The 17,590-nt window shown below is 35.9% G+C and overlaps 1 protein-coding gene across 3 annotated transcripts in view; it reads right to left on the bottom strand.

The window, feature by feature from the left end:
- The window catches only part of DLC1 (DLC1 Rho GTPase activating protein), a 401,847-nt gene that overhangs the window by 297,769 nt on the left and 86,488 nt on the right, over positions 1–17,590 (bottom strand). For 2 of the 3 annotated variants that reach the window (XM_029226249.1, XM_029226250.1), the window contains exon 3: positions 4,762–4,911. The exons of the other annotated variant lie outside the window; for it this stretch is intronic. In XM_029226249.1, coding sequence (XP_029082082.1) covers positions 4,762–4,911 — 150 coding nt within the window. The remainder of the gene's footprint in view (positions 1–4,761; positions 4,912–17,590) is intronic. 3 annotated transcript variants of the gene reach the window in all.

A 17,590-nucleotide genomic window follows, 5' to 3' on the forward strand; every position in this document is an offset into this window, starting at 1 on the left:
AATGGCCAACAGGTACATGAAAAGGTGCTCAAATCACTAATTATCAGGGAAATGCAAATTAAAACTACAATGAGATATCACCTCACACTTGTCAGAACAGCTATCATAGAAGGGAATCCTAGTGCATTGTTGGTGGGAATGTAAATGAGTATAGTCACTATGGAAAACAGTATGGAGGTTCCTCAAAAAATAAAAATAGGGCTTCCCTGGTGGCGCAGTGGTTGGGAGTCCGCCTGCCAATGCAGGGGATACGGATTCGTGCCCCAGTCTGGGAAGATCCCACATGCCACGGAGCGGCTGGGCCCGTGAGCCACGGGCGCTGAGCCTGCGCGTCCGGAGCCTGTGCTCCGCAACGGGAGAGACCACAACAGTGAGAGGCCCGCGTACCGCAAAAAAAAAAAAAAAAAAAAAAAAAAATTGAAAATAGAACTACCATATAATCCAGTAAGTCCACATCTGCATATACATCCAAAGGAAATGAAATCACTGTCTTAAAGAGACATCTGCACCCCTATATTCATGGCTGCATTATATTCACAATAGCCAAGACACAGAAATAACTGAAGTGTCTATAGATGGATGAATGGATAAAGAAAATGTGGTATATAAATACAATGGAATATTATTTAGCCATAGAAAAGAAGGAAATTCTGCCTTTTGTGACAATATGGAAGGACCTGGAGAGCATTATGCTAAGGGAAATGAGTCAGACAGAGAAACACAAATACTGTATGATCTCACTTATATGTGGAATCTAAAAAAAAGGCCAAAATAGAAACAGAGTGAAGTGGTGGTTGCTAGGGGCTGGAATGTGGGGAAAATGGGGACATGCTGGTCAGAAGGTACAAGCTTCCAGTTATAAGAGGCATAAGTTCTGAGGATCTAATCTTCATTTTGGCGACTACAGTTAACAACACTGTATTATATATTTGAAAGTTGTAAGAGAGTAGATATTAAATGTTCTCACCACACACATATACACACACACACAATTGTAATTATACCAGTTTATGGATGTGTTAACTAACCTTACTGTGGTAATTATTTTGCATAAAAAACTGTATCAAATCATCACATTGTATACCTTAAACTTATACAATGTTATATGTCAATTCTATCTCAATAAAGCTACAAAAAAAAAAGAAAAAAGTGGAAAACAAACATAAAAAAGGGTATAAAAGACATACATAACAATAATAAATATGAAACATAATACTAAATTCTTTAAGTGTGTGTGTGTGTGTGTGTGTGTGTGTGTGTGAAAAACATATAACCATAACCAAATTTCTCATGCCCTGAGTGCTTTCAGATTAAGGGTCATCTATTCTTTTTTTCTGCACGGAAAAGACATTTTACATTTTACCATAAGAGAAAAATGGTTCATTAAGATTTCAAATTGAATCAACATCAAATGGATAGTCATAAATAGCAGGCAATTTATAAACATCAAATGCATAATCAAAAGTAGCAGGTAGTTTATAAGCCATTTATATTTTACATTTATCAGAAATCATTTGCACTAATTTTGCTTTCCTATTTATGATTTGATTAGGCAAATAACAGGGTAACCTTGCATCCTTCTAACAATACAATAATTCTGAGGTAAAATAATAAATATTAATTTTTTTTTTTACCATTTAAAGACAATACTGTACAGCCATTCTCTGTTTCCATGTTCACAAACTCTATGTGGAAGATATTATTATCACTACCTGATGGATGATGAAGCCAAAGCTTATGGCAAGTAACTTGACCAAATTCATGTTCTGTGGCAGGGCTGACATTAAAGCTCAGATCTGCCTGACCCTCACTTGTCAGGCTCTATCAAGGCAGCCTTCTATACATTTTTATATCTACCCTTATTTTAATACGTTTTTCTCTTTGAAGCTATTCTTAAAGACTCCAGCCCATATTATTCTTTACCCCCTTTATTATATGTAGAACTCACTCCAGCATTTTCTTACAAATAATCTCAAACTGAGGTCACTGTTTCATTGTATGTCTTGCCCTCCTTGCTAAACTGTACGTTCACAGTGGAGTATGAGGGTGTGACAGAGGGGGTTTCTCCTCTGAATCTGGGACAGTACTCCTTGGTGGACAATCAAGGTCATAATTACTTGTTATAATCCACTTATTCCATGGTACAATTATCAAAAGGAATGAAAATCGCATGTGGAAAAAATTCTGATGACGAGAGAATGTTAAAATTAGCTTTAAATACCAAGGAACAGAAATAAAGAAAAAGGAACAACCTAGAAAAACACAGACACAAAAAGAAGTTTCTAGGGATGCAGGCTATGTCTTATTTACCTTTAACCCAGTGTCTGGTGTGAGTGAGCACATGAGAGAAGGCAATGGCATTAACAAATACTAAATATGTACTCTGTGCCAGATCTTTGCAATGCATCTCACACGTGTTCTTTCATTTACTCCTCCCAACAAGCCATTAAGTAGGAAACAATGTCTCCTCTTTTTACATGAACCTGAAGTTGAGAAATTAAATACTTTTCTTATGTTCTCAGATATTCAGTTGTAGAGCTGGCATGTGAACTCAGGCCTGCAGACTCCAAAGTTTATGTTTCTACTGTATTATTTGGCCTATTTCAAGTATCTGTTGAACTAAAAACTCAGAAATACATCTTTATTTACAGAATTAACCCTTGTTCAGCAAGGGTGGCGATGGTCCATGAGATAGTGCATGCAATATAAAATCCAGTTTACACTTTAAATGGAGGCAGAGATGTAGATGCAGACAAATCCTAATCATCACCCACCTTGGCTCTTGTTTTGCATTGTCTTTACCACTCAACAAAGAACCATATCTAGCAGGTAAGGGCTGTTTTGCTCTCTGAGATGGAGACAACAATATGGAGTTGTATTTAGCAGAAATCTGGGCTGTGCTTTTTTCCCTAAATACATGGGATTGAGGAAAGGTCAATATAGAGGGAAAAGGGGAGCAAGTAAAGAGATAGGGAGAGATCAGCAATTCACACCAGAAAACTTTCAAGAGAAAATGTATTCCACACCTACATTAATGGCAAAAGTACTGAGAAGCACCTCCTATTGAAAAATTGGGCTTTAAAGTGTTGATGAAAATGAGTTTGAAGCTTCTACACCCTTCATATGTAAACGAGAAAACATCCCTTCTTTTTGGCCGCAGGAGATCACTTTCAATGCGTTTCCTCCATCTGGCTGCCTGTCCTACTAAAGTATATGCAAGACGCTATGGCGGCACCAGGGAAGGAGTAAGCGATTCTGTCTGGGAAGACAGAAGGAGAATTAGGGAAGACTTCACTGTAAAGAAAACATTTGAGATGAATCCTGAAGGATGAAGAAAAATTATTAAAAGAAAAATGTCATTCCTACCAGCTTTCTAGGTCAAAGCATTTAATTTCATATCTATTCATTTTTTAATCAAAAATGTTTTTTGCTCAAGCTATCAGATTTCCATTATATCCAGCTAGGAAAGGCAGTATGGGATAGTGGTTGAGTGACATGGCTCTGGATCAAGACTGGCTGGGCTTCTGTGCCAGCTCTGGCACATACAATTACTGTCTCTATTCTTTTTACTCATCTGAACAATGTTGTAAGGAATGATTGTGTTAACATACATAACGCATTTAGAATAGTATTAATACTTCGTTTATACTTAGGTTAGCTATTATTTTAACTTGTTTATTGACTTTAAATATTCTGCACCACAGTCAGAATGAGTTTTGAATAACTTCAGAATCAATAGTAGAACTATACAAATTAAAGAATTTGATACAGAATAGTTCTATTTTGAAAGGTGCTTTTATATATATATATATATATATATATATATAAAACATTTTCCACCCCTTTGATCTTAGGTAATTACAAACTTTCTTGAATTAACGTGTTGATTACTGAATATCAAAAGTGATAGATTAATTGAAAAGGAATACATGGCTTAAGTATAAGTAAATTCTACCATCACATTTGCTAGATCTGCAAAAACTAAGCCATTTAATTGAAGCTAATATTAAATATGTAAAGTGTATAGACATTTTGGAATCTATGTCTTCTAAATTTTATTTTGTGTTAGAATCTGATAGGAGTGTCTATCTTATTTGAAACTAATGCACAGTAGAATAAAATTTTCACCTCTGTCCTATTCATTGTGTTTCACTAAGTGAATTTTAGAGTGTTCTCAAGCTGATTTCATCTAAATTCTTTTTTGTAATATACTTGGTTAGTTCAACCAGCATCCATCCATCCATCCCTCCATCCATCCATCCACTTACTCACCCACCCATCTATACATCCATTCATCGACCCACACATTCATCCAACGAACCATTCATCCATCCAACCATTCATCCATCTGTCCAGCAAATATTTATTAACCATCTTCTATATGCAATGTAAATTTGTGGGACACTGGAAATAAGACACTAAACAAGATCAACAGAGCACTGCTAATGGCGTTTATAGCATATCAAGGAAGACCAACAATTAGGGAAACAATGACAATGAAGAGAATCTGATCAGTAGGAAGCAAAATAATTTCCCAAAATGACCCTCTTTCCTGTCTAGTAATAACCATTTTCTTTTGAATCACACACTTCTCTTATGGACTCTGCATGAAGCCTAGAATGATTTGAGTGACATTTATGGAACACTATCAGGGTCCCATGTGGGTAGTGGGGCCATCCAACATGTTTCATTTGCAAGAGGGACTATACAAAGTAGAGACATCACATTCATATGCAAAGAAGTGGGAAGTGGGAAGCTCACAGGGACTTGCCGCCGAAGGTTGGTTGGTGTGCTGGACGGAGAAGAGCTGGTGCTGAGAGCGTTCTCAATGTCCTGATCAAGCTGGTCCAGTTTCATGATCAGCAACAACATCGAGTCTAGCCGCACCCTATCTCGATCTTCTCTTATTTCCTGAGGAACAGAACATGTTGTTACTGAATCTGAAAGGCCATTTCTTGGAAAAAATAAAAAGTTCTCTGTTCTTCAATGTGACAAAAAGGACACTGAATAATAGGCAGTCTTCTACTTCAGGGGGGAAGGGAAGTTCTATTCTGTACCATCAATGTGCTCTTCATTGGAAAGATACTGACCACCTGCCAAGAAAGCATTTTACGTGCATATTAAATATATATTTTCTAGAGCAAGGCACAATGAAAAGGAAGTATAACATCATATCAGTACTGATACTTACTTACAATTTCCGATTAATTATTCGTGAGAAAAGCTGTATGTTTACTCTTCTTTTGTCATAGTACAAATCAATTATAACATACTAATAATTGTTTGCAGGTTAGACATTTAAGGATGCACACAAGATAATATTTTTGGATGAATATTTCTGAGTATAGTAAAACATAGGAAAAGAATCAAACAAGGCAGGATTGTTTAGTTTAGTTTTGTTTTTTTGCATGGGGCCATTTACTTACTGCTGCTTCAAGCTATGTCATTGCCAGTATTTATTTTCAAGCTTCTTTTCTTTCACACACTTTTGAAAAAAGTCTCCACAATCGTATGAATAATGGTTACTTATTCTGAGCTCTCTATAATAAAGACATATTTATGGATATAGTTTTGTTTTTAAAAGTAACTAAAGCTTCTTACTGACCATATAGAGTTATTTGGGCATGACTGTTCACTATTCTTGGGTGTTCACATCAAGTCAGTTAGTATTAGAAAACTTTCAGACTTTCTGTAATGTGCAAGATATCAGGGTTGGGCAGAGTACTGGGTAAAAGAACAAAACAAAACAAAACATGGAAAGCGCTGTAAGTTTCCTTAGAAGCATAATCTATTGAGGGATGTCACAGACACGGGACCAGCCCTTTTGAGGCAAGTCATCATTTGTGACTCATGTTGCCCTTGCCATCTTCTCATCTGTCTGAGATATTTACCTGGGTGAAATCAGCTTTAAAAGGACCATCAGTGGTAATCTCAAAGGGAAACTATACCATGATGGAAGCCTGAGGGGTGCAGGCACAAGGGAGTAATTTGGAGGCTTTGCTGAGGTGATGGGATTAGTAGTGGTATGAATGAGGTGACTGTCTGAATCAGATCTTTTGTTTTGGGCCTTTTACTTTTAATCACCCTAAATTCCCTAGTCACCATTAGGGGGGACCCCAAAGAACAAGGACTCGGGTAATTTCATGGATTCATCTAATGCTATAGATGAAATTAGATTAGCTAATATTAATAATAACTATCTGTTAATATTAATAGCAGACTGTTAATAGTAATAATTATCTTTCACATGTCAAATAATTGGTTAATTAGATTAAGTTGGTCAAAAAATCATTAATTCAGCTAACATGGACAAGTTATTTGTGTAAGCTGAACTTGTGCTTGGTTTAAAGATTAATGTCAAATTGAAAGACCTAGTCCTGTTTCCACAAAGTCATTAATTTTGAGAATAAATTAAGAATATTTTTGAGTTATGTTAATTCCTTTAGGGTACTATGCTATGATTATTTCTTCAATTTCCTTCCATCGTCCCTGCTGTCTAAAACATTTAATGCGGCTCTGACAGAGAATTACAGAACTTTTGTCATGATAAAGTTATATTGTGCCTAAGAAGGACCAGGATATTTGCAAACAGACCTGAACCTTACTATACATCATATTCCTCAAGGCTACAGAACTTTGTTATATTTAAAAGAATGTTATTTATAGTAAAACCCTGCTTATACCTTAAAATAGAGTCCCAGAAATATTAGAGATTACTCCGTTTGATTCTCTTCTAAATAATCCAGTAAATGGAAGAGTCTGCCTGAATAGAAGACTCAAAGGTCCCCTTAATTACTCCCCCAATGTGTTTGCTTATATAATTTCCTTCTCTTTTAAACCAAAGTTGTGTTTGGCAAGATAATGTTCTTTGCATCTCTACACATATCCATGTATGTTTTTGTGTGATTGTCTTTCATTCCCCAGTAATAACATCCTCAAGCACAAAGATGAAGTTTTTCTACCTGGCAGACACAGAGTCAAGTTCTACACTGCGTACGCAATACATTTTCAGGAATAATAATAACAGTGAAATCAACAGGAGCAAGTGAAATAACACTTCCCAAAGCCTTAGAAAATATATCTTGATATTCTTCCAGCTACTAAGTTAATGTTGGAAAAAACAGTATACCCTGCAGCTATCCTAGACCTATCAGTAGTAGCCTCAGAAATAATTTGTTTTTGAATTAACTAGATGCTGAGTTTGTGCTTTAAAAACTTTTTGAAATCCATTGGCTGAGCATCAAATTATTTTAAATTATCTGCCAAAAGAATAAAACAAAACAGCCTTGGTCTAAGGTATTTCTTTAGAGAAATAAGCCTATTGATTTTCCCTTTTCTTCATGGATGCTTCCTTATTCACCATCTATTACAACGTTCAGCCTGAAGTGTCAAGTACACAGACTCATATAGTATGTTACACGTTAGTTAAACGTCACAAAATTGAGTTGGCTACAAATCAGATGCTTTGGATAAATTTTTTGTCCTTGTTGTTAAAGCCCAAGTATGAATATTTTGCAAAGTTCTAACCTTTCATATGTCCATGGCTAAACTCCAGCGAACAGCTCATGCCTGAAAACAGAGTTGTGCATTTGCAGATTCTGGCGAGGTTGAACCCTACAGTGGAGCTTCCATTTCATGCTGTCACTATAGGCCAGGAAGAGGAACTTCTTAATAAGCGAAGCTGCCTTAGTTCTAGGTATTTCAGTAACTTAACTTAACCCCCTTAAATCAAAGCCAAGATGTGAAATTCTCTCCCTTCCCATCTTTCTTTCCTTCTTTCCTGCAGTCACAGCTATTCTGGGCCAAGCACTATGAAAGGGACAAAATGTTCATCAATGAACAAGAGACAGAAAATCTCTGCTGTCCTGAATATTATAGTCAACATGAGAAGACAGATAATTAAAGTTAACAAATTCATAAATAAGATCGTTTCCAATAGGAACAAGTGTAAGAAGAAAATAAATAGGGTAATGAGGTAAACAGTAACTGCAGGTGGAGTGTCCACCTTGTAGAGGGTGGTCAGAGAAGAAGTGGGAGTAAACCATGATGGGGTGAAAAAAATGAGGTAGAGGAGAGAAAGATGGAGAGAGAGAAAAGGAGAGAGAGAGAGAGAGAAAGAGAAAGGGAAGGAAGGAAAGAAGGAAGGGAGGGAGGGAGTGAGGAGTAGTAGAACTGGGAAAGCAGTGTCCCACGCAGGGTGAAGAGTGATACGAGGACACTGAGGTAAGAATGAGTTTGGTGAATAAGAGGATTTGAAAAAAGGTTAGAGAAGCCAGGAGAGGGAAAGTGAGTGAGGGAGTGAGTGGGTGCTAGGGCAAAATGAGGTTGAATATAAACAGGAGTCAAATTATATTCTGTCATGAAGGTCACTATAAAGAGGTCAATTTTATTCTTTGTGTGCTATGGGGCTATGGGCAGGATGTAAGCAAATGAGAGATTTACTGTGCTTTTTTAAACTTTTAGAGTTCTCACCACATATTGACAACCAAATATTTTTGGAACCTCACCATATTTTATGTCCAGCAATGCCACACGACCAATACACCCTGGTTTCCATTCTTTCCAGCATACAGAAACTATGTTTTGGAAGAACACCAATGATCACAATTTATTGCAAGACACCTTTGAAGCATCTGGTCCAATTCTTTACACTTTTATTTAACAATCGTTCAAGATATGTTTATTGACCATCTACTACGTGCTATACATCATTTCATAGGAAGCAACCAATTTCATATTTGTACAGTTATAATTTTTAGAAATGTTATGGAGACAAATTTTGCCTTCCTCTAACTTCCCAGTTTCTCCCCCCAGAACCAGACAGCATAAGTAGTGCCTATTCCATGAAACAGCCTTTCAAATATTCGAAAAACTATGTTGTGCCCATTTTCTTCCTTTTCTAGGTAAATCATCCTCAGTTCCTTTACTTCTTATATGACATGTTTTCAAATCCTTATTAGTTCTGTTTACTCTTCTCTGGATATAATTGTCAATGACCCAATTAATGGTTGGTTCCAGGATTAAATATATTACTCTACATGTTCTCTGACCATGAAGACAGAGAAGGCAAGTATTTCCCCATGTTCTGTACACCCTCTTTAATGCGGCCTAAGAATTAAGTGCCTGTTTAGAATATGAACAGGCTATTCTTAATGGGATAGCCACAATCTGTTCTTTTAATGAGGAAGAGTATTTTGTTGGCTGTGAGCTGACCTTGAGTCAATGATATGATATATGTCTCTTTTTCCCAGTATGTGTCTGTGTCCTGCTAAGAACAGAAACATCCTATTGTCTTGAGACTATAACCAGCTGATGTCAAGGCATAGATAATATATGTAGCTACTGTGGAAGAAATCTCCAGTTGTATCTTTTTCAAACAGAAGTCAGTGGATACTTAGGAAAATTACGCAAGAAACTTCTTTTCAATTTGATTCGTTGTCAAAACCTAAAATGGCCAAGCCACATGGTGTTCATTGGGCAATCTGAAAGATCTCCTTCTTTACTTCCAAGAGCTACTTAGTCCTGGGCAGTGAAGTCACTTTGATCACATGGTATCTGGGGGAGACAAACAGAGTTTTTAGGGGGCTATTCTCTTCAGGGACATAAACTGAAATCCTTTGAACCCGAGCCTCTATGCTCCTTCTTTCCTTCCATCTGAAGAATATAATTCTGACCCTCCTCTTTCTCCAGATGCTCTTTATTGAACAACATAGAACAGAGCACACACGGGGAGTGGGGAGGAACTGTACGTTACTGGACATTTCACAGACGGGGCAAACATGAGGTCCAGAGAAAAGGGTGCCTACCTCAGAGACGCACAGGCTCTGTTTTTCTTATGCCAAGCATTTGGAAGAAAACCAAAAAATTCGGTGAAATACCCAGATGCTTCCAAATAGTAGATATTTGGCTCAGCAAATACAGCACTGCCTGAATGTTCTGCTTGTCAATGAGTTGTGGCATCACATAGACAGGCAAAATAAATTAAAGCCTAGGCCAGGAATAGAACTAAGACTTCCTGATTCCTAATCCAAGGTTCTGGTCCGTACACTGCCTTTGATTCCATACACATCTTACTGCTATTCTGGGCTACTAATGCTCCTTGCTCACCCGTAAAAGAAAGGGACCTTTTAGCAAAAAGCTTGGCTCAATTTCATTCTGAAATTATTTGATCTACAGCCAGCTGGACTAGTATGAAATCTCATATCAGTGTTATAAATTTCATTTGACAATAAATTCCTCATTCTAGACGTTCCTTTCTTAACATAATATCCTGCTTAAAGAACCAGAAAGTTATTAAATCTGTGCTTCTTTAGAAGCAGTGAAGATTTTCATCTGAGGTGACGCACAGAAGCTAAAAATAATGTAATTATTTTATGTCAGAATTTCTAGGCAAGTTAAATAAGTCAGCCTTAATTTATATTTGGGTGCATTTTAAGATGAAATTGATATAGACTGGTAATAAAGGTAATAAAAAAAAAAAACCCAGCTACTATCTTCCACTTGCCAGATATAGTCTGTTCAAACACAAAAATCTTTGTATATTATCTTTAATGAATAATAACATATGCAATATCTTTTTAATATTAGATGGTGGAGAGAGATAAGTATTATCCTCACTTAAAGTTACTACAAGGAATCTTTTAACTGATAGGTAAATTGTGGCTTTACATTAAGTGTTTATGTTCACTCCCTATTTATCTCCTTTCATTTAAAAGGCATGGTGAAGAAAATTGGTCTCTCCTTTGTTCAGTTTTTAAACTCCAGTGAGGCTTCAAATGGAGCATTTCTTAGCTGGGACTTTGTAAATTGCCTAAGTCTCCTGAACGATTTAGAAGGACATTTATGCAACTTGTCCTAAGGAGTGCCTAGAAGTGGCAGGTGTGAACCGGGAGAGAGCTATGTGGGCAGCAGTTCCTTTCTGTCCAGTGGAACCTGAGGATGACTTCCTCCACTGGCTTCAAAGTCCCATTTTTGGCTGGGATATAATTTCTACCTAAGTAATTTGGTAAGCATTCTGAAACCAGTCTTCACTCTAAGTACTAATATATTAAGTGACCTTGGATGTCAATCTACCTTGGATGCAGACTTAATACATTTATAGACACAAAGTCAGCCTTTCTGGGTTGGTTATTTCTCCTGTGTCATCATGCCTACATGATATCTGCAAATCCCTGCAGTTTTTTTTTCTTTTCATTTCTTTTTTCCTCCCTCCCTCCCTCCCTTCCTCCCTCCCTCCCTCCCTTCTTCCCTTCCTTCTTTCCTTCCTTTAGCATTTCTCAGTAGTTCTTTGCTTGGGCTCATGTATTAAAGGAGACAGGACTTTTTCTGGTTTGAAAACATATGAAAAACATCTATTTAACATTAAAATTCCATAAGCTATTTTCAGGAATGTGATGGTCTTTCCTTAGGTGTGGATAATAAAGAAAGGCATAAGTAAAAATTTATTCCTTTTCCATAAAAATACATGACTTCATTTAGAAAAAGAGTCCTGTATTGACCTGGCTTCTGTCTACTTTTCTAGTTTTACCTCTCATCATTCTCCTTGATCCTGCCCAGTGTTCCTCAAATTCAATCATTCTGAGGACAACTATATATTTCTTAATGTTTTTCTTTAATTAGACAATTTTTACAGCCAAAAATGCATTTTTAGCATCTGATTATAGACATTTTTCCAAATAAGATGTACAGATGGCCAACAGGTATATGAAAAGATGCTCTATATCACTAATTATCAGAGAAATGAAAATCAAAACAGCAATCAGATAACTCTTCACACCTGTCAGAATGGCTATTACAAAAAAGACAAGAAATAACAAGTGTTGGTGAGGATGTGGAGAAAAGGAAACCCTTGTGCACTGTTGGTAGGAATGTCAATTGGTTGCAGCCACTGTGGAAAAGAGTATGTAGGTTCCTCAAAACATAAAGAAATTGAACTACCATATGATCCAGCCATCCCAGTTCTAGGTATTTATCTGAAGAAAACAAAAACACTAGCTGAAAAAGATAAATGTATCCCCATATTCACTGCAGCATTATTTACAATAACCAAGACATGGAAGCAAGGTAAGCCTCCAATAATGGATGAATGAATAAAGAAAATAAAGAAAATGAACAACAGAATATTATTCAGGCATAAAAAAGAATGAAATCTTGCCATTTGTGACAACATGAATGGACCCTGATGGTATGACGCTAAGTGAACTAAATCATAGAGAGAAAGAAAAATACTATATGATCTCACTTAAATGTGGAATCTAAAAAACAAAAAAAAAAAGTTGAACTCATAGATACAGAGGACAGATTGGTGCTTGCCAGAGTCAGGTTGGTTGGAGGGTGGTGGGAAAAATGTGTGAAGTGGGTCAAAAGGTACAAACTTGCAGTTATAAAATAAATAAGTCATGGGATGTAATGTAAAACATGGTGACTATAGTTAATAATACTGTACTGTGTATTTGAAAGTTGCTAAGAGAATAGATCTTAAAAGTTCTCATCACAAAAATCCGTAACTATCTGTAGTGCTGAATGTTAACTGGAGTCAATGTGGCGATCATTTTGCAATATATACAAATAGCGAATCATTACTGTGTACACCTGAAACTAATATGCTATATGTCAATTATATCTCAATTGAAACAATGAATTTTTAATATATAAGTGCTGTATAAAATATAAGTGAAAATCTTATATTTTTCTAATGTGTATCAAATGCCAAAATTATCAAAATAAAAAATCCTTATACTATCTGATGTAATCTCACATAAACCACACTATATTTTAGGAAATACTGTACTAGAAGTACAGAACTTTTGGTTTCTCAAATATGCCATGTTCTCTCTCATTTGCAACTAGGATTACAAGATTTAGCAAACAAAATTATATTTGAATTTCAGATAAATGCAAAATATATTTTTTAGTATGTGTCCCAAATATTCCATGGGATAATATTGCATGGGATATACTTATACTAAAGATGTTTTGTTGTTTATTTGAAATTCAAATGTAACTGGGTATCCTGTATTTTATCTGGCAACTCTATTTTTGACTCATGTAATAATGCTTCTTCTGCTTAACACGCCTCTCCCTTGCCTGGGTATATCAGAGGAAACTCCTTGGTTTCAAATTCCAATGCAGAGGTCTTTCACAAGGTTGTTTCCTTGAATGAATGAACATCAACTGCCTCTAAAGTTTCATTATACAACTTCAAAGAATGTAAAATTTTTTTCTCAGTATCTTATTCAGTTTTATAATAATTCCAAGTAAATCTAAGACTTGTCACTTTTTCTTTTTAGTAGCAAAATTAAATGTGAAAAATGCATAAGGCTGCTCTTGTGATATTTTTAGGATTACAAATTTACTTAAATTGTTAATGTTTGGTACTAAATCTTCCATGAGTGAGCAAAGTCAGAGTAAATTTTTTGCCACTGAATATTTTCTAACTACTAATTATGTGATGTGTGTTTGTGGCTTTTTTGACATTAATGAAGAGTCCTCACACTGAAGAAGTATGGGAACTATTTATCTAGCCCAATCCTCTCATTTTTTTCCGATGTGATAATAACCTTGGCAAATTAAGACAGTTAATGGCAGAACTGGAAAATCTGAGTCTCCTGATTCAATTCAGCTTTGCTTCCTGTTAAACAGGTAGCCACTAACACTTTTAGTCCTATAAGGCACTTTCTTCAACTCTACAGGTGACCCCAAAGGTTATATTTCCCAAACAAATTCACATGCATTGAGAGATCTGGGCTGAATACACGTAGATTAAAAAATAGACTTAGTCACACATGAGCGGTATCTTCTTATAGTTATCAATCTATACATTTAGAAGATAAATCATCCTATTAATGATTTGTTCCTTTCTTCCCCCTTCCTTCCCTTTCTCCCTCTGTCCCTCCTTTCTTTTTCTTTCTCTCTCCCTTTCCTTCCTTCCTTCCTTCTCTCCCTCCCTCCCTCCCTCTCTCCCTTCCCTCCTCCTTTTCCTTCTTTTTGTCTTTCTGTCAACAACAAACTCTACCAGTGGTTCTCAAATATTAGTGAGCATCAAAATCATCTGAAGACCTTCTTAAACACAGGGAGCTGCTGACTTAGTAGGTCTGTGATGGAGATGGAGCATTACATTTTTAGCAAGTTCCCAGGTAATGCTGCTGTCGCTGCTGCTGCTGGGAGCCACACTTTGAGAACCTCTGACCACACACAGGAGAGCAAAAGTCCTCAATAGTGGCTGATTATAAGTACTCTTGTGTAGCTTTGAAAACTTCCACATGCTAAGGCTCCACCCACCAAATTCAGATTCAGTTGGTGTAGCACAGGACCAAGCTAGTGTGTTTTTTAAAAGTTCCACAGATGTATTCAAAGCATAGTGGGGGTTGAGGAACACGGAAATATATTACAGAGAAAGCCATTTCATGGCTTCAGACAAAAATTAGGACAATAAAAATTAGATTCTCCCCCAGAGTAATTCCACAATAAGAAATCCATTAATTCCCTACGGTAACAGATTAATAGAAAACATATAACAAAAAATGTCAAAAAGACACTTATAACATTGAAAACCTATTTCAGACCACTTGTTAGTGATTTGATAAATAGAACAACAACAATAAAAACTCTCTCAGGTAGCAAGTATTTGGAAGGCAACATTCTTAACTTGATTAGGAGTATCAGACAATAGAGTAAATATTAAGGATAATGGTGGAACATATTGTAGGAAACACTCCTACAATATTAAGAAAAAGTAAGAATGCTTGTTATCACATATTCTATTCAACATTGTACTTGAGGTTCTGGCTGATACAGCAAAAACAATAGCAGCAACAACAAAACAGTGATTATATTACAAACGAAGAGAATTTGTGCCTTGAAAATCTCAGAGAATAATCTGATAATCTATTAGAACAACAACAACAAAAGGATTGGGCTCAACAAAGAAAAACACAGGAGCATTCTTGTGTAACCATTTAAAAAACGGAATAGAAAAAATAATCATGGTAACAACAAAGACTATACAATATCTAGAAGTAACCGAATGAGAAATAATCAAGATCTTTTATGGAGAAAACCAAAAATGTCACCAAAAGACCTAAAAGAATACTGAAAAAATGAGGAGCTATATGATTGTTCTGGATAGGAAAATTCTTTCTAATATGCTTCACAGCTAATTTGTTGTGTATATTGTCTCTTTCCCCACTAGAATGTAGCAATCGTTGCTTGTTGTTCACTGATGTAACCCAAGAATCTAGAGCAGTGGTTGCATATTGCCACGTAATAAGGGTTTATTGAATGAATGAATGAATGAAATGTTGTCCTTCAATTAATTTATAAACCCATAGTAGTCTAACCCAAAACTCCCATGGGATTTTTTTTTTTTTTTTTTTTTTTTTTTGCGGTACGCGGGCCTCTCACTGTTGTGTCCTCTCCCGTTGCGGAGCACAGGCTCCGGATGCGCAGGCTCAGCGGCCATGGCTCACAGGCCTAGCTGCTCCGCGGCATGTGGGATCTTCCCGGACAGGGGCACGAATCCACGTCCCCTGCATCGGCAGGCGGACTCTGAACCACTGCGCCACCAGGGAAGCCCTCCCATGAGATTTTTAATGGAACTTGGAAAGCTGATTCTTAAAGAGCAAAAATAAAGATAAGGAAAATATCCCAAAGGAAGCAGACAAAAAGTCTTGTTTAATATGAATATCTTTAAACATATACAAAAACAGAGAAAGATAATATAATAAACCCTGTGTACCTATCAGCTTAAAGGCTGTCATTATTTTGTCAATTTTACTTTATTTATCTATCCCTACTTAAAAAAACATATTTTACTCACAAATGCTTACATATGATAAATTGATTTTAAAATTCTCTTGCAAGAGGAAAGGAGTATTAATCATAAATATCTTAAAAACAAAACAAAATAAAACAGATCAAAATATTCTATGAGACACAACAATGTATAATAACCTACAAATGAAAAGACTGATAAAAGTTAAAATACAACGGACAAACTGAGCAAAAATATTTGGATCATATATAATGAAGAATTAAGAAGTTATAAAAAGGCAACCTAGTAAAAATGGTCAAAGCATACAAAAAGGCTATTCACAGAAAAATTATAATGATTTAAAACCCTAAACTGCACTGGTAATCATAACAATGCAAATTAAGTAAAGAATGAGAATTACTGTTTTTCACCTATCAGATTGTCAAAAAAGAAAAAAATATCTTGACCATGTCTTCAGAAATGTAAATTTCTGCCTTATTTGGAGGGCAGTTTAGCAGTATCTATTAAAATTAAAGTAGGAGTATCCTTCAACCTGGCAATCTAATTTTAGATACCTAGCCTAGAGAATTACTTGCATACATGCAAAAAATTAGTATGCCCAATACTATTCATTAAAGAATTTTTTCCTAGTGGTCTAAGAACTGGAAATATCCTATGTGGCCATCAACAGAAAACTGTTTAATGTAATGGTACCATAATCCCTTAGATCACTACCCAGTAGCTACAAATATGAGGTAGATTCACATGCACTGACAGAGCCACAATAACTTATCCACCACTTCAATTTGAGTTAGAAAACTGTTTCCCTTGGAAGGGATGCAGCCCCTGCCAAGGTTCATGGCTTAATGAATAAAACTCAGATTACCCATCAGCCCCCACTAAGTGCTTTAGTCTGGTGTCCTTGTGTAGGGCACAGCCTATACAAATGAACTTAGGGCCCTGCTACTTATAGGGAAAGTGCTTCAAGAGGGTTTGTTAAGTGGAGAAAGAAAGGTAAAGAACAACACCCTATAGCATGAAACCCTTTATGTACTGAATGAACACGCACACACGCACACACACACACACACACACACACACCCCAAAGTAAAATTCTGTATTTCTATACGCATACATATAGATGTGAAAAAAAAGATCTGGAAGGATACCCATACTGGAAAATGGGGTGTAGCTGGGAGGGGGCAAAGGGTAAATAAAAAAAAGTTTTGAGACAGATGAAAATGGAAACACAACATACTAAAACTTATGGAATGCAGCAAGAGTAATTCCAAGAGGGAATATTATAGCAATAAATGCCTACATTAAGAAAAAAAGAAAGACCACAGAAAACAATCTAAACTTATATTTCAAGGAAAAATAAAAAGAACAAATTAAGCCCAAAGTTAGCAGAAGGAAAGAAATAATAAAGATTAGAGCAGAAATAAATGAAATAGATACCAGAAAGACAACAGAAAAGTTCAACAGAAGTAAGAGTTGTTTTTTTGAAAACATAAACAAAAGTGACAAACTTTTAGCTAGAGGACTCGAATTAATAAAATTACAAATACAAAGGGTTATAAGAGACTATGGACAATTCTATATTAACAAATTAAATAGCTTAAAAAAATGGTAAATTCCTATAAACATACAACTTACCAAGACAAAATCATGAAGTAATAGAAAATATGAACAGACCAAGGAGCAAGGAGATTGCATCAGTAATCAAAATTCTCCCAACAAATAAAAGCCCAGATGAGATTGTTCCACTGGTGAATTCTACGAAATATTTGAAACCAATCCTTCTCAAATAGTTCCAAAGAGTGAAAAGGAACAAACACT

This window comes from Monodon monoceros, unplaced genomic scaffold (assembly GCF_005190385.1).
Source record: "Monodon monoceros isolate NGI ecotype Baffin Bay Population unplaced genomic scaffold, NGI_Narwhal_1 Super_Scaffold_17, whole genome shotgun sequence".
Classification (NCBI taxonomy): domain Eukaryota; kingdom Metazoa; phylum Chordata; class Mammalia; order Artiodactyla; family Monodontidae; genus Monodon; species Monodon monoceros.